At 67.0% G+C, this 20,917-nt stretch overlaps 2 protein-coding genes across 8 annotated transcripts in view; both read right to left on the minus strand.

The window, feature by feature from the left end:
- Positions 1–49: 49 nt before the first annotated feature.
- Positions 50–16,269, minus strand: AKNA (AT-hook transcription factor). Of its 7 annotated transcripts, none has more exons than XM_062011764.1 (21): positions 16,207–16,269; positions 10,513–10,786; positions 9,700–10,379; positions 8,634–8,708; positions 7,681–7,831; positions 7,359–7,516; positions 7,131–7,190; positions 6,927–7,027; positions 6,178–6,340; positions 5,957–6,084; positions 5,684–5,872; positions 5,340–5,535; positions 5,142–5,248; positions 4,215–4,423; positions 3,879–4,047; positions 3,518–3,649; positions 3,249–3,349; positions 2,660–2,905; positions 2,370–2,489; positions 2,004–2,160; positions 50–1,686 (listed from the first exon to the last, which is right to left on the minus strand). In XM_062011764.1, exons 2-21 carry the CDS (start codon positions 10,679–10,681, stop codon positions 1,398–1,400), a joined length of 3,600 nt encoding a protein of 1,199 aa, XP_061867748.1. In that variant the 5' UTR covers positions 10,682–10,786; positions 16,207–16,269; the 3' UTR covers positions 50–1,397. The 7 variants fall into 7 exon arrangements, with proteins under 7 accessions (XP_061867748.1, XP_061867751.1, XP_061867749.1 ...); XM_062011767.1 differs by having other exon boundaries at positions 4,215–4,327; positions 5,654–5,872; XM_062011765.1 differs by having other exon boundaries at positions 4,215–4,384; positions 5,654–5,872.
- A 1,309-nt stretch (positions 16,270–17,578) lies between these two features.
- Positions 17,579–20,917, minus strand: part of WHRN (whirlin) — a 54,185-nt gene continuing 50,846 nt past the window's right edge. The window contains exons 10-12 of the mRNA XM_062011769.1: positions 19,342–19,520; positions 18,377–18,499; positions 17,579–17,761 (exon numbers count right to left, since the gene is read on the minus strand). Of these exons, the coding sequence (XP_061867753.1) occupies positions 17,579–17,761; positions 18,377–18,499; positions 19,342–19,520 (485 nt within the window). The remainder of the gene's footprint in view (positions 17,762–18,376; positions 18,500–19,341; positions 19,521–20,917) is intronic.

Consider the following 20,917-nt stretch of genomic DNA (forward strand, 5'->3'; position numbering starts at 1 on the left):
AAAACCCCGAGGCCAACTGACCACGTTTATTTCATTCGAAAATAAGCATCATCTCGGTAGAAAACACATGAACAGCTCTGCTGGGCGTTACAAAATAGGACATATGGAAAAATTCTTCATCTTTGCTCCTGGCTGTTGCTCCTGAGCCAGCTGAGCACACAGGGGCTGGGGCTGGGGCAGCTTTGGCTCAGCTGGGACATGGTGGGAGGGGAGGAAACAGAAATCCCCTCCTGGACCTGAGTAACTTGCTGGGGGTGTTTGTGACCCTCCCCCAAATCTGGGTCTTTGTACAACAACAACAACTGAAACACAAGGGTGTGAGGGGCCCTCTGGGCTGTTCTCAGACACTCCCAGCTGGGCACTGCAGGCTGAGCGCCGGGGCACAGCGCAGGGCCTTTGCCCAGACCCATCCCAGGGGCACAGGCTGCAGGTGCTGACGTGCTGTGCCCAAGCCCAGGCTGCTCCCACCACATTCTGTCACTAAAAACCAGCCCTTGACCCCTTCCAGCCCCAGCCCAGAGGCACAAGGGCTCTGCAGACCCCGCGCTCTGCCCCTGCCTTGGTCTCAGGGGGCTGTTTCCCCCCCAGCCCAGTTGCCCTGGCAATCCCAAGGGAAAGCCCAGGTCCTGCAGTTCTGTGCCCGGGTGACACTGGGCTGTCACACCCAGGGATGGCCAAACACCTCCCCAGTGCCCAAAGGATTGTGCTGGAGATTCAAACCAGAACAGACCCGGGTACCCATGCAGGCACAAACACACATCTCCACTCCCACCACACCCCCTCCATCAGCCCTGAGGGTGACTGAGCTGCTGCTGAGCTGCCTCAGCACAAAACCTCTTCACACAGAACCACAGACAGAGCTTGCCCAGGGAGGAGAGGGCTGGGCCGAGGGCCCAGGGCAGGGCACAGGGTGAGGGTGGGCAGGACTGAGCCTGGGCATTGAGTCCCCAGAGGATGCCCCGAGCTGGGGCTCAGCCTGTGCTGGGTCAGAGCTCCGCTGGGGGTGGGGGCTGCTGGAGGAGGGGCAGGGGGCTTCTCCCTTGCTCCCAGGGGTCAGTGTCCCCCTGCCAGGGCCGTGCTGGCAGCCCAGGGTGCTGGGGGATGGCACAGGTTTGGAACAGCCTTTGCCCACGTCTCAGGCTTGGGCACCCCGCTGGGGTGGTGCTGCAGAGGGGCAGATGGCTGGGAGCTGGGGCAGGGCCCTGTGGAGATGCCTCCGGCCCCAGTGCCCCCTATCTGATGGCAGGGGGGCACCCACCTCCTCCTCCTGCCATGGCTGCAAGAGCAGGGAGTGTCTGGCAGGTGCCACCGGGGCTCTTGGGATACGCTGGAGCCCCTCAATAGAGGCTGGAGCCCCTCAGCAGAGGCTGGAGCCCCTCAATAGAGGCTGGAGCCCCTCAGCAGAGGCTGGAGCCCCTCAGAGCCCGTGCCTGGCCCAGCTGCATGGCCAGGGCCCGGCTGAGGCACTCAGTGTGTTGCCTCAGGCCCTGCGCAGCCTCCAGTGCCCGGCCCAGCCCCTGCTCCAGCTCCTGCAGCTCCTGCAGCTCCATTTCCAGCTGCGGCCCGCGGGAGGGGGCAGCGGTGGGTGCCCGGGGGCGCTGCTGGGCCCGTCCCTGCCCCGAGCTGTGCTGTGGGGAGACCCCGGGCATGGCCGGGGCTGAGGTAGGAACCGCCGGGGAGCAGCAGCTGTGGGAACAGGGGACACGGGCTTGGCTCGGCTCAGTGGGCTGTGCCCCCCCCGGCTCAGTGCCCCCCACCCCACGGGCTCTGTGCCTCTGTGCCTCTGCTCTGCCATGGTTTTCACCTCCTCCCCCGAAGGCAACGCCCAGCACCCATCTCCCCACACTCAGCCCACGCAGACCCCAAAGCAGCAGAGGCTGTGTCCCCTCCCCCAGACACTGTCACCAGGGCCCTGAGCTCCCCCGGGCAAACCAGGGGGATAGAGAGCCCCCCTCCACCCACCCCCCGGGTTCCCCCCCCTCCCACCCCCAGAGCATCCTTACAGCAGGGAGGGCACGTAAGGCACGAGCGGGACGGGCGTGAGGCAGCCAATGGCCCCGGGGTTGGCCACCAAGTACCAAAGGCCGGGCTGCTGCAGCTTCTGGGCTCGGGGAGCACAGCGGGAGCCACGGGGGGACACAGCCCCGGGGACACGCTCTGCTGGGGGAGGAAGGCGGCAGCTGGAGAGGTGTCCTGGGGGGCTGGATGTCCCCAGGGATGGGTTCAATGTCCTGGGGGGCGCTTGGATATCCCCAGGGAGCTGCCACTGCAGGTTGCAGCTCTGTGCACACACAGCCCATGTCCCAGTGCTGCTCCCTGTCCCCCCGCCCCAGCCCCTGCCCCAAGCACGTCCCGGCCCCGTCACCCACCGTGCACGGCCCCGGCTCCGTCACCAGGCGCAGGAGCCCCCGTGGATGCCCGGCAGGCTGGGCAGCGTGTGCCCCTCGGGGTGCTGTGCTGGGGCTGCCCCGTGGCAGCCCGGCAGCCGCCTGCGGGGAGAGGAGCGTGTGGGGAGCGGCCCCACAGCACGGGCAGCTGCAAAGGCAGCACAGGGGCTGCAGAAAGGGGTCAGCAACAGGGGTCAGCAACAGGAGTCAGCTCTCTAACGGGGTTTGGAGAAGGACAGACAGGGCTGGGGGCTGCTCCCAGGGTCACTCACCTGCCGGCGTCCTGCTCCCGTGGTACTGGGGCCAGTCTGTGCTGCCCGGCGCTCCTCGGGGGGCTGGGCTGGGGCGCGGGGTCCCTGCCTGGTGCCATTGTCCCACCTCGTGCTGCGTCCCTGCCTGGTGCCGTGTCCCTGCCTGGTGCCATTGTCCCACCCCGTGCTGCGTCCCTGCCTGGTGCCGTGTCCCTGCCTGGTGCCATTGTCCCATCTCGTGCTGTGTCCCTGCCTGGTGCCGTGTCCCTGCCAACAGCCAGCGTCAGCCTGGCCAGGGCCCAGTGCTGGGGTGGCCACGCTCAGCCCCGTGGCCGCCCCAGCCTGTGCAGAGCCCCCAGAGGCTGTCTGGGGCTTGCAGTGGTGGGAAACGGGTCTGATTCGGTGGCTGTGGCAAAGCTGAGGGGAGGGGGGTGGATCTGGTGGGTCTCAGCTGCAGGATCTGGCCCTGGGCTGGGCACTGCTGGGTCCCGAGGGGCCAACAGGACCTGTGGGGGCCCTGTGGGCTCGCGGCCCCCTGGTCTGTCAGGGCAAAAGGGGAGCAGGACGTCCCTACTGCCCCTCCATCCTCGGCCCGGGGGGTGTCACTCACCGAGGTGCAGCCCTGGCCCGTCCCGTGGCAGCGATGCCGACCTCCCGCTGCCGGCTGCCGGCCCGGGGGCCGCTCTGCCCCGCGCCGGGGGGCTGGGCTGCCTGCAGAGGGGACGGAGCCACTGCCACTGCCCAGACCCCGCGGTGTCCCCACAGACCCCCCCCGACCCACCACCCCACAGCCGGGCTGCCACGGCCCGGCCCAGAGCGGCCGGCAGAGGCCGGGGGCTGCCGCCATCTCCCCCTCCCCAGGTCCCTCCGGCCACTTACCGCGCGGGGGGTGACGTTCCGGCGGCCCCCGGGGGGGCTGTTCCCCGGGGGGGTCCGTGGGGGCGGCGCAGACCCTCCTGCAGCCGCCGCCGCAGCCGCCAGACCTCGTCGCGCAGCTCCCGGACGGCGCGGCTGCCGGCACAGACGCCGCGGTGAGGGGCAGCGGCAGAGGCTGCTGGGGCCCTGCGAGCGGGGAACAGCCCTCCCACCCCCGGGCCCTGCCCCGGCCCCACGGGCAGCACCCCACACCAAGCCCCGGGCCCCCGGCGGTGGGCTCAGCCCCGGCGGGGCCCGGCTCCGCTGCCCGGGGTCCGCGTGTGCCGGGGCCTGGCGCCGGCCGTGCGGGCGCACACACACTCACTCTCGCCGCCGCCGGACGCCCAGCAGGTCGCGGGGAGCCGGGCCGGGGGCCGGCGGGCCAGGGGCTGGCGTTTCGGAGGATGGTGAGGGGCTGGCTGGGCCCTGGGCTGTGGGGGGCTGCCCGCTGGTGCTGGTGCAACTCCCGCCCTCTGCCTCGGAGTCTGTGTGAGCTGAGGGGCATAAACGGTGAGGGCGGGACGTGGGGTGTCCCCCCTGCCCAGGGGGAGCAGAGGGCGCAGGCAGGAGCGGGACCAGCGCAAAGCAGAGGCTGCTGCCCTCACAGACCCACGGCCCCCAAAGCTCTCCCTGGGGACTCGTGCCCCCAGCAGCGACTCACCGCCGGCAGCGCCGGGCCCGGCCTCGCTGCCCCCGCTCTCGGCCCAGCACGGGGGGCAGCAGCTCTGTGAGGGGGTGCTGGGGGGCCGGGGGGGCTGCCCCGTGTCCCCCTGCCTGCCCGTGGGGTAGGTGCCCATCAGCCGTGTCTCGCGGCGCAGCGGGGTCACGTCCCTGTCCCACAGAGCACAGAGCGGGGCAGGGACAGGGGTCCTGGGAGCAGGATGGGTCACACGGGCACCCTCACAGCCTGTCCCCCGGTCCCCCACACATCCCCAGCCCCCAGCAGCTCCTCCCTGCTCCCCATGCCCTCGCTCCCCTTAGCATCCCAACTGCCCCCAGACAGAGCCGATAGCCCCATATCTCCTAGTGCCCCCCATCCCCAGTCCCTCAGTGCCCCCCAGCCCCTGTCCCTCAGTGTCCCCCATCCCCAGTCCCTCAGTGCCCCCCAGCCCCAGTCCCTCAGTGCCCCCCATCACCCTCTCCCTCAGTGCCCCCCATCTCCAGCCCCTCAGTGCCCCCCATCTCCAGCCCCTCAGTGCCCCCCAGCCCCTGTCCCTCAGTGCCCTCCATCTCCAGCCCCTCAGTGCCCCCCAGCCCCTGTCCCTCAGTGCCCCCCATCTCCAGCCCCTCAGTGCCCCCCAGCCCCAGTCCCTCAGTGCTCCCCATCACCCTCTCCCTCAGTGCCCCCCATCTCCAGCCCCTCAGTGCCCTCCATCTCCAGCCCCTCAGTGCCCCCCAGCCCCTGTCCCTCAGTGCCCCCCATCTCCAGCCCCTCAGTGCCCCCCAGCCCCAGTCCCTCAGTGCCCCCCATCACCCTCTCCCTCAGTGCCCCCCATCTCCAGCCCCTCAGTGCCCCCCAGCCCCTGTCCCTCAGTGTCCCCCATCTCCAGCCCCTCAGTGCCCCCCAGCCCCTGTCCCTGAGCCATACCCAGAGTGGGGGGCCCGGTGCCCAAGGGGGTGCCCGGAGGGTGACACCCTGCTGCCCTCCGAGCCCACGAAGCCGCTGTCTGTCTCTGGTGACACGATGCGCTGCTCCTGCAGGGCCGTGGGGCAGGGCAGGATTGGTGCCCAGCCCCTCAGCACCCCGCCAGGGTCTGGGGGTGTGGGTGGGTGTGGGGGGTCTCACCATGTGGGGCTGGTGGGAGGCGGTGGTGCCCCCCCCAGCACTGCTGTGGCCGGAGGGGGCCGTGGGGAGCCCCGGGGGCAGCTGGGCCGTGGCCATGGCCTCCTCAGTGGTGGTGGGGGGCTCATGGCCCCGGGTGCCCCCTGCCCTCAGCGGCTTCCCGGGGGGCAGCGGCTTGGCTCTCCTCTGGGGGGGCGGCCTGCAGGGGGACAGGCCGTGAGCAGCTCCCCGAGGAGGCTGCTCTGCTCCCTCTGAAACCCACCCAGGGCAGGGATGGAAACCCCGAGTCCCCACACAAAACCTCCCCGTCGCCCTGCCTGGGGCACTCGTCCTGCCACAGCGCTGACCGGGGGGACATCTCGGGGCTGGCCCCCTCCTGCAGTGACAGGGCCCTGCAGGGCACCTCGCCAGGGCCACCGTCCCCTGCTGCTGGCCCATCCAGCTCCTCTGGGGACGCGCTGTCTGCCAGGCTCAGCTGCTCCAGGCTCAGCCGCTCCAGGCGCAGCCGCTCCGGCAGGGACTTGACGTGCCTGTACCTGAGGGAAAGCGCAGGCAGGAGCTGATGGTTTTGGGGAGCAGCTCCGTGCCTGCAGCCTCTGCTCTGCCACGACAGCACTCACTGCTCCAGCAGGTCACCGAAGTTCTCCTCCACCTGGAGCCGCTTGTGCCAGAGGGGCCGGGGAAACCGCCCCGTCACGGCCCCACCGTCCCCCGCCGGGCCCCGGGGACCCTCTGTCAGCACAGGGCTCTGCAGGGCACAGCAAGAGGGGTCAGGGAACCAGCACTCCCCAGGCACAGCACCCCCAGCCCCATCTGCCCGCTGCAGCTGTGCCCAGCTTACCTCGGGGTGTGGGGCTGGGGGGCAGCAGGGCTGTGGGGAGCAGGGGGGCTGTGGGGGGGGACAGGGGGGCTGTGGGGGGAACTGCTGCCGGGCCCCAGGCTCCAGTCGCTCCTTCAGCTCCTCCAGGCGCAGCCCCAGGCAGAAGATGTCCCCTTCCAGTGTGCTGCAAGACAGCGGCTGTCAGCGCAGGCAGGGGGCTGCTAGGGACAGGGCTGTGGGGGGCTGCGGGGGGCAGGGGGTTGTGGGGAGCAGGGCTATGGGAAGCAGAGCTGCAGAGGGCTGTGGGGGGCAGGGTTGTGGGGGGCTGCGGGAGGCAAGGGGTTGTGGGGAGCAGGGCTATGGGGTGCAGGGCTGTGGGGGGCTGAAGGGGGCAGGGCTGCGGGGGGCTGAAGGGGGCAGGGCTGCGGGGGGCAGGGGGTTGTGGGGAGCAGGGCTGTGGGGAGCAGGGTGCAGAGGGCTGTGGGGGGCATGGCTGCGGGGGCCAGCGCTGCAGGGGGCTGCAGGGGGCAGGGCTGTGGGGGGCAGGGGGTTGTGGGGAGCAGGGCTGTGGGGAGCAGGGCTGCAGAGGGCTGTGGGGGGCAGGGCTGCAGGGGGCAGGGCTGTGGGGGGCAGGGCTGCGGGGGGCAGGGCTGTGGGGGGCTGCAGGGGGCATGGCTGCGGGGGGCAGGGGGTTGTGGGGAGCATGTGGGGAGCAGGGCTGCAGGAGCAGGGCTGCAGGGGGCAGGGGGCCATGGGGCTCGGGCACTCACCGGTGCGGGTCGAAGCGGCCTGAGGCTGGCGGGTGCTGCTGCCGAGCTCCCAGGTACGCTCGCTCCAGCGCGGCCTGTGCAGCCCTCAGCCTCCCAAACCTCTGTGGCACAGCAGGGCAGGGTCAGCCCAGCCCCCAGAGCCCGGATCTGCCACCCCACACCCCCCGGACCCCCGGCGAGAGGGGCTGGGAGGCGGGGACGCACCTGGAGCTGCTCCTCCGCCGTGGGACTCCCTGCCCGCACCCAGCCTTCGAAGGATTCCACCTGGCCGGGAGAGGAAGGGCTGAGCCAGCCCTGCCACAGCCCCCCCATAGCCCCCCCTCCACAGCTCCCCCAGCCCCTCACGTCCCTCCTGCAGCTTCCCCACCAGCCCCCCCGTAGCTGCTCCGCAGACCCCCTGCAGCCCGCCCCAGCCCCCTGCCCCGGGCTTGCCTGTGCCCGCAGCTCGTGGGTCTGTCCCGCCAGGGTCTGCGTCAGACGGGACCCCCCGCAGCCGCAGGGCCCCGCGCAGCTGGGGCAGCCCCCGCCGGCCGGAGCTGGGCACGGCGACTGGGCTGATCCCCCCGGCTCTGACGGTCTCGGTGCTGGAGCTGCAAGAAAACACAAGGAGAAGGCGATGGCGGCACCATCCCCACCCCGCAGCACCAACCCCTGTGGTGGGGGAGCCTTAGGAATGGGGTCTCGGCTGAACACCTCTCACCCCCAAAGCCGGAGCAGGGGAGTGAGCTGGAAGGAGAAGCCTGGTGCAACCCACCTGCACCTGGTGAGGACGGTGGGGCCGGGGCCGTGCCCACGGCTGCTGTCCTGGCCTGCGGGATGCTGAGGGCCAGCACCGGGCAGCCCGTGCCCACGCGGCCCACGGTGAAGCTGCGGCTGGGCTGTGGTGGGTCAGCGTAGAGGCTGACCTGGGGGCAGGGAGAGGGGATTGGGGCACACAGCCTGCACCCCGAGCCCGGCACTGCCCATCCCACCAGACTGGCAGTGAAGGGGGGGCACAGCCACACACCTGCCCTGACTGGTGGAGGGGACATGGGGCCCTGCTGCCATGGCAGGGACGTGTCCTGAGCCTGTCCCCGCCATTCTGGGGCTGTCTCAGCTCAGCCACCTCCCTGGAACAGGGTGAAACCTGCCTGGGGCACAGCAGCCGCGGTTTTGCTGTGGTGGCCTCACTCCCTCCTCCCTGGGCTGGGCTTAGAATCACGGAATCGAGGGGCTGGAAGGGACCTTTAGAGATTATCCAGCCCAACCCTCTGCTAAAGCAGGTCCCACCTAGATCAGGGGGCACAGGAACGTGTCCAGGTGGGTTTGGAAACCTCCTGAGAAGGAGCCTCCACACCCTCCCTGTGCAGCCTGGGCCAGGGCTTCCTCGCCTCACAGTGACATAGATTTTCCCTGTTTCAATGGAACTGTTTGTGTTCCAGCTTGTGCCCATCACACCTTGCCCTGTCACTGGATACCATGGAAAACAGGGATGTCCCAGCCTTCTGACACCCACCATGTAGGTATTTGTAACTATTAATGAGATCCCCTCTCAGCCTGTTCTCCACTGAACAGCCCCAGGGCCCACAGCCTTTCCTCATCAGGAATTGCTCAACCACAGCTCCCCCAGAGAAGGAGGAGGAGGAGGAGGGGGCGGGGGAGGAAGGCAGCCTGAATAAAGGCAGGGAAGGGGCAGCTGGGGACTCCCCGCCCTGGCCCTGCACCCACCCTGGCGCCCAGGCGCAGCTGGTCGATGGTGTTCTCAGCCTCGGCGTACTTGGTCAGCAGCCTGTGGTAGTCGTCCTGCAGACAGGGGGCACGGGGAGGGCGTGGGCACGGGGGCTCGGAGGATGCCTGAGGGGTGCATGTGGCACCCAGGGAGCTGTGTGGGGATGGTGGGGCTGCGGCTCCCAGCGGCGGGGGGAACACGTGGGGTGCAGAAACCCAACCCCCAAAGCACCCTGCACAGCTGGTGCTGCCGTGGCCCTGTGTGTCTGCACGGGAGACAGCAGCAGCCTGGGCACAGCACCCGAGGCACAGCACCAGGGCTGTGAACAGGCTGGGGACACAGCACTGGGGGTATGAACAGCCTGGGGGGCACAGCGTTGGGGGGGTATGAACAGCCTGGGGACACAGCACTGGGGGTATGAACAGGCTGGGGGGCACAGCATTGGGGGGGGTATGAACAGCCTGGGGGGCACAGCATTGGGGGGGTATGAACAGCCTGGGGACACAGCACTGGGGGTATGAACAGGCTGGGGGGCACAGCATTGGGGGGGTATGAACAGGCTGGGGGGCACAGCACTGGGGGGGTATGAACAGCCTGGGGGGCACAGCATTGGGGGGGTATGAACAGGCTGGGGGGCACAGCACTGGGGGGGTATGAACAGCCTGGGGGGCACAGCACCGGGGGTATGAACAGGCTGGGGGGCACAGCACCAGGGGAGTATGAGCAGCCTGGGGGGCACAGCATTGGGGGGAGTATGAACAGCCTGGGGGGCACAGCACTGGGGGGGTATGAACAGCCCGGGGGGCACAGCACCGGGGGTATGAACAGCATTGGGTGAGTATGAACAGGCTAGGGGGCACAGGAGCATTCCTGCTTGCTCCTCCCCTGCTGTCCAGCCCTGTGAAGGAACCAGGATGAGGTGACCAGCACCAAAGTCCCCATCAGTGACACCGGGCTGGCTCGTGGGCCTGCTGCTGTCACCTTGTCACCCACTGCCCCTGGGCCCCCCACTGCAGACCCTCCCAGCCAGGCCTGGGTGGCTGAACAGGAGGAGCTGGGCAGTACCTGGAGCTGCTGGACCAGAGCCGTGGCCTGTCGGGGCGAGCTGAGCTCCTGGGGCAGCGAGGCAGAGGCGGGGGGCCGGGGGGCAGCCCCCTCCCCGCTGCTCAGCAGCACCTCCCGGACGATGTCGGCCGGGGACCGGAGGGTGCCGGGGGCCGCGGGGGCCCTGGGCTGGGGCGGGACCCGGCCCCGTGGCGGCCGGTAGCTCCGGCTGAACTTCACCCGCGGCTCCACCTTGGACAGGTCGGGCAGGGGGTGGTTGAGCCGCCCTTGGCCGTAGCGGCTGCCCTCAGCCACTCCCGGGGGGTCTCTCGGCCCCCGGACCCCCGCGGGTGGCTGCTGGGGGCTCAGGGGCTGTGCCGGTCGCCCAGGCTTGGGGGGCAGCCGAGTCCTGTGGCGCAGCCCCTGCCCCCCACCACCGCCCCCAGCCGCGCCCCGGCCCCGCTGCCGGCGGGACGGGCTGGTGGGGCTGGGGCTGGCGTCCGACAGCTCTGGGCTGGACCCCGAGCCCCACCGGCCCTCGTAGGAGAGCTCGGCGTAGGGCTCCCCGTCGCTCTCCGCCCCCCAGGGCCCCTCGTCCTCCGAAGAGCTGCCCAGCTCCTCCTCTGCCTCCGCCGGCTCCTGCCGCGGGTGCCAGGGACCCTCCTCTGCCGGGGACCCCTCCTCCAGGTCCTTGCCGTCGCCTGCAAAACACCACGGCCACGGGGCTGCTGCTGCCAGCCAGGGCTTCCCCACCCCCTCACAGCCCCCACCGGCCGCAGCAGCTCCTGGGAACCCCCACCAGCGTCCTTGGGCAGCAGGGAGGGGACAACTCACCCCACGGTGGGCTCCCGGCATCCTCCCCCAGGCTGACGACCCCATCCTCATCCATCTGCCTTTCAAAGCCGTCGCCTTCCTCCTCCTCCCCCTGCAGCCCGTGCCAGTCCCAGCCCCAGCACGGCAGCTCTGTTTGTGTGTGGTGCAGCCATGGAGCCGGGCAGGCCATGGCCCGCGGGCACGGCCCCACTCCCACTCCTGCGGCCTCACGGCAGCCTGGGGACCTGGTGCCACCAATGTAGGTCACATCGTCGCGGCCACGTCCTGGCAGGGGCTGAGGCAGAGGGAGAGGTGCTCAGCGGGGTGCAGACGGCTCTGAGGTGTCCCCGCTGCTGCTGCTGCTGCTCTCCCTGTCCCCTAGATCCTGGGGGCAAGAGGAACTCCCCATGACATGGGGTGACACCCTTGGGCCAGCCCCTCACCTGCACCCCACCACAAAGCTGGAGCTGCTGCATCTCCCACAGCCACAGTGGTCCCCAGGGGTCCTCGTGGGGAAGAAGCCCCCACAGAGCCACCCCAAAAGGCTTTTTCCCCCCTGGGGCAGGCACTGGGGGACACTCAAGCCTGTGCTGGCACCCTCTGGATGTCACCCTGGCTGGACAGCCACAACCTGGACCCACCGTGGCACAGGACGGTGCTGGGGGAGGCAGAGGCACCCTGAGGCCTCTCCAGCTCTGGGGGGCTGACAGGAGGGTCCCAGCAGAGGCCCAGCACACTCACACCCCTGCAGTGACCTAAAAGCAGGAGCTCACCCTCCCGCCCAGGCTCCCAGAGCCGCAGCAGCAGCTGGAGAGATGCTGGATGCTGAAAACCCCGTCACAGGTTGGGCAGCAGGAAAGGCCCCACAGTGGTTTCCCAGCAACGTCCCCTCAGCTGGATTTGAGCCCTCCCAACAACCCAATTTTGGGCTCGGGGTGCCGTGGAGGTGGCAACTGCCCACTGAGCACTGAGCCCACATCACCAGCCAGCCCCTCAAAGTCCCCCAAGCCAGGGATGGAGCACAGGGGAGCAACCGGCCCCACGCAGGGCACACTCACCCATCCCAGCAGCCCTGGGACACCAACCTCACCGAGCACCCAAAACCTTCCTGCAGAGCTTTTGAAGAGGAAGGAAACGATTCTTGGTGCTTCCTGCGAGTCTACACGTGGCCACAACATCTTCAACCCCATCACACCCTGCGCCCAGCCCTCCCCCCAGGTTGCTTCTCAGCAAAACCTGCCTTTTCTAATCCAATTCCAAGCAAAACACCAAAGCAAACCGTGGTGTGAGGGACCATCAGCAGCTGCAGCCTCCAAAAGACAGCAGGATGAGGGGCTTTCAGATCGAGCAGCCCCAAAATGCAGCCACACAGCTCCAAAACTCAAACACATGGCCCCAAAATGCAGCCACATGGCCCCAAAATTCAAACACACAGCCTCAAACTTCAGTCACATGGCCCCAGACTTCACTCACCCGGCCCCAAAATCCAGCCAGATGGAGCCCAAGTTGCTCACGGCCCTGTGAACTCTCAGGCGCCTCGTTGAGTCCTGGCATGTTTGCAACGGAGTGATTAATCCAGCTCGTTAATGTGTAATGAGCAGCACGTGGAGTACAACTTGCACAAGCTCCAGGCTGCCAATGACGCCAGGACACGATCCCCAGGGTGGCTGCCTTTAGCTGGAGGGTGTTGTGGTGATTTTGGGGTGCTGTGGTGGTTTCAGGGTGCTGCAGTGGTTTTGGGGAGCTGCTGGCTCAGGAAGGAGCAGCAAACCTATGGCCCCCGCTCCAGAAGTGTCAGATCTGCAAACTCCCCAGCTTAAATCCGGCTGACAGTGGGGTTCTGGGGGGTATTTTCAGGGGTCACCCCGCATCAGGGGCCTCAAGCACCACCCTCGCAGCAGTGTGCCCGCAGCCCTGCCTGCACCCCTGAGGCTTTGTGGGCAGGGAGGGAACCTCAGAACATTCCTTTAGGGTCTTGCAAACCTGCTGGGGTGTTGGCATGAGGCTTTTCCACAAATGCCAGCCAGGGAACTCCATCCTCTGCACCTAGAGACGCTCCATGTCTTCCCCTGCTGCTGAGGACGAGGCTGCCCATGGGCTGCTTCAGGCTCTGTGGCTACTCAGCACAGCTAAAGAGCAATCTTGGTTTTAGCCCCTCTCTGAGGTTGGACATCTCCAGGCCTGAGCCTTTGCTCCTGTCCTGGCACTCCAAAGTGACCCCTGGCCTGCCTCAAGCCTGGCAGCATCCCTGAGAGATGAGAAGCCCCAAACACCAGTCCTAGGGGATCCCAGTGGGGGGGAGGGTGTGAAAGGAGCCCGTTGGTCCTGTTGTCTTGGGGCAAAGAGGGTTAAAACATTTCCCACTAGGTTTTGGCAGGCTGGGGCAGATGATCCCACGGGCTATCACCCAGCTGCCCGCAGCAGCCACAGTCTGCAGGATCTGCCTGCAAGCCAGACACATTTATCCTTCCCAGAACGTCCCTCCACTAATTGTCACAAGGGCAAGAAAGAAAAGTCTGGGATTTTTCTTCCCCCCCCTTTTAAATGAGTTGTTTGCTTGAGTTGTTAAATGAGTTGTGGCAGAAAAGCACTGGCACAGAAAAGCTTGAAAAATGATGTGGCTACGTCCTCAGGAGCCACAGAGCAAATGCAGACAATCCCTAGAGTGTGTGTATCTGAGCCTTGCTCTTTGCAAGCCAGGCTTCTGCAGCAGGGTAACAACAGAGAGCTGGAAAGAAATTTAAAAGTCTCAGCTAGAAAATGTCCAGTAGCCCTGAAGTGGCTCTGCCTGGGGCCCTCAACCGTGCTCCTGCCCTGGCCACAGCTCTGCAAGTGAGAGGAGGAGGAAGAGGAGGATGTTCAGGGAGGGGGGAGTGCTGCCAAGTCTCTGCCCTCGCCTCCTCATCTCTGATCCCCTCTGCAGCAGCTGCATCCTCTGCCACAGTGATCCTGTCCCTGCCCCACACAGCCCATGATGAGCTCAGACGGTCCCTGCCCCACACAGCCCATGAGCTCAGACTGTCCCTGTCACACACAGCCCATGAGCTCAGACTGTCCCTGCCCCACACAGTCCATGAGCTCAGACTGTCCCTGTCACACACAGCCCATGGGCTCAGACTGTCCCTGTCACACACAGCCCATGATGAGCTCAGACTGTCCCTGCCCCACACAGCCCATGAGCTCAGACTGTCCCTGTCACACACAGCCCATGGGCTCAGACTGTCCCTGTCACACACAGCCCATGAGCTCAGACTGTCTCTGCCCCACACAGCCCATGAGCTCAGACTATCCCTGCCCCACACAGCCCATGAGCTCAGACTGTCCCTGCCCCACACAGCCCATGAGCTCAGACTGTCCCTGCCCCACACAGCCCATGATGAGCTCAGACTGTCCCTGCCCCACACAGCCCATGAGCTCAGACCGCTGGACTCGTCACACACTGAGGCACAGGAACAGCAGCACAAACATGGCGAGGGCGAAGCAGCCATGGCCCCGTCATGGCTCAGCTCGGTCACTGCTCAGCCCCGTCACTACTCGGTCCCATCACAGCTCAGCCCTGTCACCACTCAGCCCTGTCACCGCCTCCACCGTTACCCGCTGTGGCAGCAGGAGCCGCATCCCGCCTTGGGCCTCGCTCAGGAGTAGGGGGGACAGGGCCGCTGTCACTCTGCCTTGGCTGCCTTGTCAGCTCTGGGCAGAGCAGCAGGGGTGTGGGGAAGGTGTCTAATCCCTCACCTTCATCCCCAAGGTGTGAAGATGACGTCCCCTGACTGATGGGGAAAGAACCTTCCTCCAAAACGCAACACTCACCCTTTGCCCGGGAGTAGGGTTAAAGCCTCCCCTGCCCACATCCAGGCCAGGCTGGGACACGGAGGGGGCTTTAACCTCTCTGCTGGGAAAAAGGTGGATATTTTATTCTCCTACACCACCAACTCCAGACCCAAACCCAGCTGCAGAGAGGTGTCAGGCACCCTCATCCCCCTGGGGTTATTTACAGCCCGGCACCCCAAGAGAGCAAAGGCCAGCACAAAAATACGTCCTGTGCACATCCCACGTCAAAACAGACATCTTTATCTGCTTGGGTGTCTAAAAGAGAGGTTTAGAGCAAGCAGGACCTGATGTCTGGTCCCAGTGACGTGCAGGGGAGGGCTCAGGAGGGCTGGTTTTTGGGAAGGTGTGTCTCACTGCCTCCTCACACTCCCCACTTCCCCATCAGCTCAGTTTTTTTCCCAGAGCCTCTGGCAGGAGCAGCCCATCAGTGCTGCCATCCAAAGCGTCTCTTCTGGGGGTCTGGAGGGGGCCAGAAGAATAGCCACGGGCTGAGACTTGGCAAGTGACATCTACACTCCAGGAGGGAAGAATTCTTGGTATAGAAACCCTTGTTTTTAAACCCGCTGCGTGCTGTTTTATGAGCACGAAAGCAGGCAGAGGAGTGGGAACACCACTTGCTTAGTTTGCCCAAGTGAGAAACCGCCAAAGCGAGGAAGAGCCCGACAAACCCTCCTCATCCTCCGACAGCACACACACCTCTTACAACACCATTGCTCTAAAGCCCACGAGTCCTCCCAGTTCCCCTGTCTGGAGGGACCCCGTACCCCTCCCCATCTCCCCACGGCGGCACATCCGAGGTCCCACAGAGGCCCCACGGCGGGGGCCGCGTCTCTCCATCAGCTGCTCGCACACGCAGCCGCGCCGCGGGGCGCTCCCTGCCTCCTCCCCAGCACACGCACCGGCGGCCCCGCTGCGGGGACAGCGCTGTGCCCAGGGCCCGTCGTGCAAAGCTGCGGGAGGACAGCCTGGGGCCGAGGCTCAGCCCGGGGGCTGCCGATGGCCCTGATGGCCTTAATCTCCATCTGGAGACAGCGGCCACCGCAGCAAAGCCGTGGCACGGAGATCCCCTCTCAGCGCAGGGGGAAGGCGGCGGGGGCCGGCCCGAAGCAGCCAGGGGAGCGCGGTGGGGTGTGAGCAGCAACGAGCTGCGTTCGGGCAAACTGCTCCGAGAGCTGCACGCTCCAGGGAGAACTCCGAGCATCGCCGCCGGGACCGGCCTAGCAAGGGAAACCCGCCGCACCCCCTGGCACTCGCGACGCGGCTTGCAGGAACCGAGCGTGCTCACAGCTGCCCTTTAAATACAACAAGGAACTGAAGGCAGCCCTTACAGCTTCCCGGCGGAGGCGGCACCGCAGCCCCGGGCTTGGCTCTGCGCCGCCCTCCGGGGCCCGGCCGCGCCAGCCCGACGGAACGCGCCCGACAGCCGCCGGCCCATCGCAGCCCCGGCCCCGGACACCGAGGGCTGCGACACGCCGCACCCGGGACCAGAGCAGGGCAGAAACCGCACAGAGCGCGTCCCGCATCGCCCCGGCACGTGTCCCCAGTGCAGGGATACCGCTGGAGCCGGGGGAACCCACCTCTGCGCAGGGACCCCAGCCAGCAGCGACCCAGCCCTGCCAGCGCCCGACCCGGCAGAGCCGCGGATGGGGCGAGTCCGAGGGCTCCCAGCGCGCATCCAGCGAAGCCGCCGGGCTCTCTCCCTCCCTGCAGCGGGGACGAGCCGCACCGGGCCCGCATCCGGAGCCACCCCCGTGTCCCCGCCGGGCACATCTGGGCGCGCACATCTGGCTCGGGACTACCACCGCAGGGGCATCCCCCACCCCCTCGCGCTCCGCCGGCGCGCCGTGGCTGCTGCCCCGCAGGCGGAGCCCGGCGGCTGCTCACCTGCACGGGGGCCCCGGCGGCCCCTCCTCGCCCGGCGGCCCCGGCCCGGCCCCGCGGCCCCGGCCCGGCCCCGCGGCCGCCTCCCGGCGCGGTCCCGGCGGACAATAGCGCGTCCCGCCGCCGGCAAGCGGGGCGCCCTCGGCCCCGCCCCCCTGCGTCCCGCCAATCAGCGTGCGAGCTATGGCCGCTCTGGCCCCGCCCCTTCATTTGCATACCATCGATCCCTGACCAATCAGACCCGCGGGGCACGGCCGTCATTGTCATAATTTATACAGCGCGGGCACCCCCTGGTGGGACGGAGTGAGACCGGGAGTTACCCCGGGAAGGTCCTGGCAGGGGCCGGGGCCGCGGTGCCCCTCGCACGGGAAGGTCCTGGCAGGGGCCGCGGTGCCCCTCGCACGGGAAGGTCCCGGCATGGGCCGGGGTAGCGGTGCCCCTCGCACGGGAAGGTCCCGGCAGGGGCCGCGGTGCCTCTCGCACGGGAAGGTCCTGGCATGGGCCGGGGTAGCGGTGCCCCTCGCACGGGAAGGTCCCGGCAGGGGCCGCGGTGCCTCTCGCACGGGAAGGTCCCGGCAGGGGACGCGGTGCCCCTCGCACGGGAAGGTCCTGGCATGGGCCGGGGTAGCGGTGCCCCTCGCACGGGAAGGTCCCGGCAGGGGCCGCGGTGCCTCTCGCTCGGGAAGGTCCCGGCAGGGGACGCGGTGCCTCTCGCCCGGGAAGGTCCCGGCATGGGCCGGGGTAGCGGTGCCTCTGCTCCGCCGCGATGCCCTTTGCCACCGCCCCCCCAGTGCCGGGCTGCCCGCAGGTGTTCCTTTACCCGGGATCCCCCCGCCCCGCTCCCGCCGAGCCCCCCGAGCTCAGCCTTTTTCTAACCTGATAGATTTATTGAAAAATTAAAAGCACAAGCTCTGTTTCTATAAATACAACGACGTTGCCAGCAATGTACAAGGCCTCCGGTTGCTCTCTCTGCTGTGCTTGGGCAGGGGACGAGCACTCGAGGGGACGGCGACCACCCGAAGCCCCTCCACCCTGAGCCACGGGCCCTCCTCGTTGTGTGTGTGGCACTCAAAGGAAGCGGGGACACCCAGCCCCCTGCTGCCCCCTGCCCCGCTCCCCAGCCTGCCCGGGGGAGGCTGTTCCCAAAGGGAACAGGGATGCAAACGGCGAGGGACGTGCACTGATCTCTGCCCTTCCCAGGCAGCAGGAGCCTGCGGCAGGTTGGGAGGCGTTTGCGGACAAAGCTGGGGGTGTCTGCGTGTGCGAGGCGGGGGCTGTGCGTGGTGGGACACCGCTTTCACACCTCAGCGCTGCCTTTCATCCCCGTTCGGGTGCTCCCTGTCCCAAGCCATGCTCCCCAAACCTATCCGTGTTCCTAAAGGGCGACGTTGAATTCTGTGACCAAGAAGTCGATGTAGTCCTTCTCCTTCAGCTTGAAGGCTTCAGCGATGATGCGGGCGGCCTCGCGATGCTCTTTGCCCCGGAGCCCTGTGCCGTTCACCTCCAGAATGACGTGACCCACCTTCAGCTTCCCGCAGTTGTGTGCCGAGCCCCCGCGCTGCAGGAGAGACCTGGTCAGCTCATGCTCCCGCCACCCCGGTCTCAGCCCAGGGATGAAATACAGCCACTTTATCAGAAAGAGGAGATGAATCTGGCGTGGCTCCTCGCTCTCTCCTGCGGCGCAGCGCCAGCTGGGACGGCCAACGATAACCCAGGCACAGGCAGCTCTGCTTCGCTTTGGCTGAATTTTGCCCCAAGCAAACAGAGGAACCAGAGCGGGGAGACAGCTGCTGAGGACTCTGTTCCCTGGTTGTCACCTCCCATTCCCCCTCCCCAGTCCTCTATCTGAGCAGAAAAAGGGAGTTTTTGACATCTGGAAGCACCAGCCAAGCTTTTGGGGCTGTCCAGACCTCATCTCAAACGTCTGCAGCAAACCCTCGGCTCCCAGGCTTGCTTTATGGTATGAGATCATCCACGGGACACGAATGCAACCCCCAGCAACAAGCCCCACAGCAGAATGATGCCCCCGATGCCCGGGGAGAGGCAGCGCTGTGGCAGAGGGAATCACGGCCCCACAATCCCCACTCGGGGCAGGGCTGCCAGGGCTGAAGAGCTTTCCTGAGCCTGCTGAGGGAGGAGAGCCGAGGGAGCTCATCCCGCCAGCCTGGCCTACCTGGATGGTGACGATGCGGGGCAGCGGCTGCCGCGTGTTCGCCCCCCCCTCGATGGCGATGCCCAGCGTGGGCGCGCTCTTGGACACTCGGATCAGACACGACGTGGGCTCCAGGAGCCCCGGCTGCGGGAAGAGACAGCAGCGCTGCCAAGAGAGGCCGGGCACTGTGGGCCAGGGCCCCACGGCAGGGGCAGCCAGGCAGCATCACCCATGGCAGGGTCACTCATGGCGGTGTCACACAGGCAGGGTCACACAGGCAGGATCATCCATGGCAGGGTCACACAGGCAGGGTCACACAGGCAGGGTCATCCATGGCAGGGTCACCCATGGCAGGGTCACCCACGGCATGGTCACCCATGTCAGGGTCACCCATGTCAGGGTCACCCATGGCAGGGTCACCCAGGCAGGGTCACCCATGGCAGGGTCACACAGGCAGGGTCACCCATGTCAGGCTTCCATGGAAGAGGGACACACACACTGCCTGCCACTCAAGATCCCATGTCCAGGTCTTGAAGGGTTTCAGGAGGAGCAGAGTGGCTCTCCCACTGGCTGCCCAAGCCCCTCAACCTGGCCACCATCAGAAACCCTCCAATTTCCCTCTGATAGCTGCTGCCACCTTCTGCTCCAGGAGACAGGTGACAATGCCCTGCGGATGTCCCTCAGAGCCAGGAACTCTGCCATATCCCAAGGAGCTGGGAGGGACCAGGCTTACTCAGAATGGGGTGAATCAGCTCTACCCTGCCCCTGTCCCTTGGGCACTCCTGCCCCCCTGCCCCAGTGCTGAGCCCACCAGCGGGCTGGCACAGGTCACTGACCAAGAGGGTAACGACCTCATCAAAGCACGAGAGGAGGAGAGAGCAGAACCAGCAGACGGCTGGACGAGGCTGTGGGGAGCAGCACTGCCCCTCAACAGCCCACCCACCACAGCCAGCAGCACCCCAAGGCCCCTGGGCACCCAGCCTCACCGGCTTGGAGGCCCCCTCTGCCGTCCCCTCGCTCCTCGTGGCCTCCCTCAGGCTTCGGCTTTTCCCAGGGACCGGCTGCCGGCTCTTGTCCTTGCCGCTCAGCTCGACCTCCCCGATGTCCACCCCGCTGTCCTCGCTGAGGGTCTGCCCGCTGTCCGACAGCTGGGAGAGCGTGGAGGCTGGGGAGAGACGAGGGGCTGTTAGAGGATGGGCAGCGCGGCTCTGGCCGAGCGCTCCCGGGGCCGTGGGCCCGAGGGAGGACATGTGGCTGCTCCAAGGCTGGGCAGGCCCTGGGACGTGGACCTGGACACCCCAGCGCGGCTCCCGAGCAGCTCCTCAAGGGCAGAGCTGTGCTCTGGGAGCATCAAGCGGCTTCGAACCCAGGTCCAGGATCTAACCCAGACGTCACGCCAGGATGGAGGGTGTGAGGAGCCTGGGGAGTCAGGGGAGGCCCGTTTGAGCCAGCCCGTGCTCAGCACCAAGGTCTGGGAGGAAACGGAGAGTGATCTCAGTGGAGAGAAGCTGCCAGGTAGGAGCTTTCTCCGCTTTGAAGATGAAGGACTGCAGCCTCTGCCTCTGGGAGTGAGGAAGAGCAGCACGGCAACACCATCAGAGATGGCTGAAGGTCTGAGAGGTTGGCTCTGGGTCCCTTGGAGGAGCCGTGGTGACCCTGATGCCAGCCCCGGGCAGGATGCGGCCGCGAGGGGCCGGGGCTCCGCACCCAGCCCCCGAACCTCAGCCCACTGCAGGGGGAGTCGGGGCCACAGGAGGGCGACAGTGCCCCAACTGATTAACAGCAAAGCACACGCAGGGACAAGTGGCGAGCAACCGCCCCACAGAGCTCAGTCTTCAATCACACAACCCTTTCTGGTGGAAAAGACCTTTAAGTCCCAGCCCTGCCCTCACCCTGCCCAGCCCAGCACCAACCCACGGCCTCAGCACCTCAGCCCCACGGCTTTGGGATCCCTCCAGGGCTGGGCACTGCCCCAGCTCCCTGGGCAGCCTGGCACAGGGGCTGACACCCCTCTCAGGGAAACAGTTCTGCCTCAGCTCCAGCCTCAACCTCCCCTGGGGCAACTTGAGGCCGTTTCCCCTTGTCCTGTCACTTTTTATTTGGGAGCAGAGCCCGACCCCCAGCTCCCTGCAGCCTCCTGTCAGGGAGTGTCAGGGAGTGCTGCTGGCTGCCCTCAGCCTCCTCTTCTCCAGGCTCAACACCCCCATTCCCTCAGCCCTTCCCCAGCTCCGTGCCCGGCTCTGGCCACGCTGCAGCCCCTCAGTGTCCCTGTGGCAGTGAGTGAGGGGCCCAGCACTGACACAGCCCTGGATCTGCAGCCTCCCCAGGGCCCAGGCCCTGCCCTGCTCCTGCCGGTCACAGTAAGAAGCAAAGACCAGCCTGAATTGTGCTGGAAACCCAGAGAGGCTCTGAAGAAGAGGAGCTGGCTGCCCTGGGCCTTGCACATTTGCCAGTGTTGCCAAAGCCCCAGGCTGAGGCTTTGTCTCAGATGAACACCCCTGCTAATGACGCTGGAGAGGGCTTTATGCCTTCCCTGGATTTCCGCTGCTTCTTTGCCACAGC

This window comes from Colius striatus, chromosome 19 (genome assembly GCF_028858725.1).
Source record: "Colius striatus isolate bColStr4 chromosome 19, bColStr4.1.hap1, whole genome shotgun sequence".
Classification (NCBI taxonomy): Eukaryota; Metazoa; Chordata; class Aves; order Coliiformes; family Coliidae; genus Colius; species Colius striatus.

Excerpts from the sequence above, each read along its gene's own strand:
- AKNA (XM_062011761.1), bottom strand. The coding sequence starts at position 10,681 with ATGGCCTGCCCGGCTCCATGGCTGCACCACACACAAACAGAGCTGCCG. Across the intron at positions 7,832-8,633 it reads AGCTGCGCCTGGGCGCCAGG|GTCAGCCTCTACGCTGACCC; the intron begins GTGGGTGCAGGG and ends CCCTGCCCCCAG. Across the intron at positions 1,687-2,003 it reads CCTTACGTGCCCTCCCTGCT|CTGCTGCTCCCCGGCGGTTC; the intron begins GTAAGGATGCTC and ends CTGTTCCCACAG.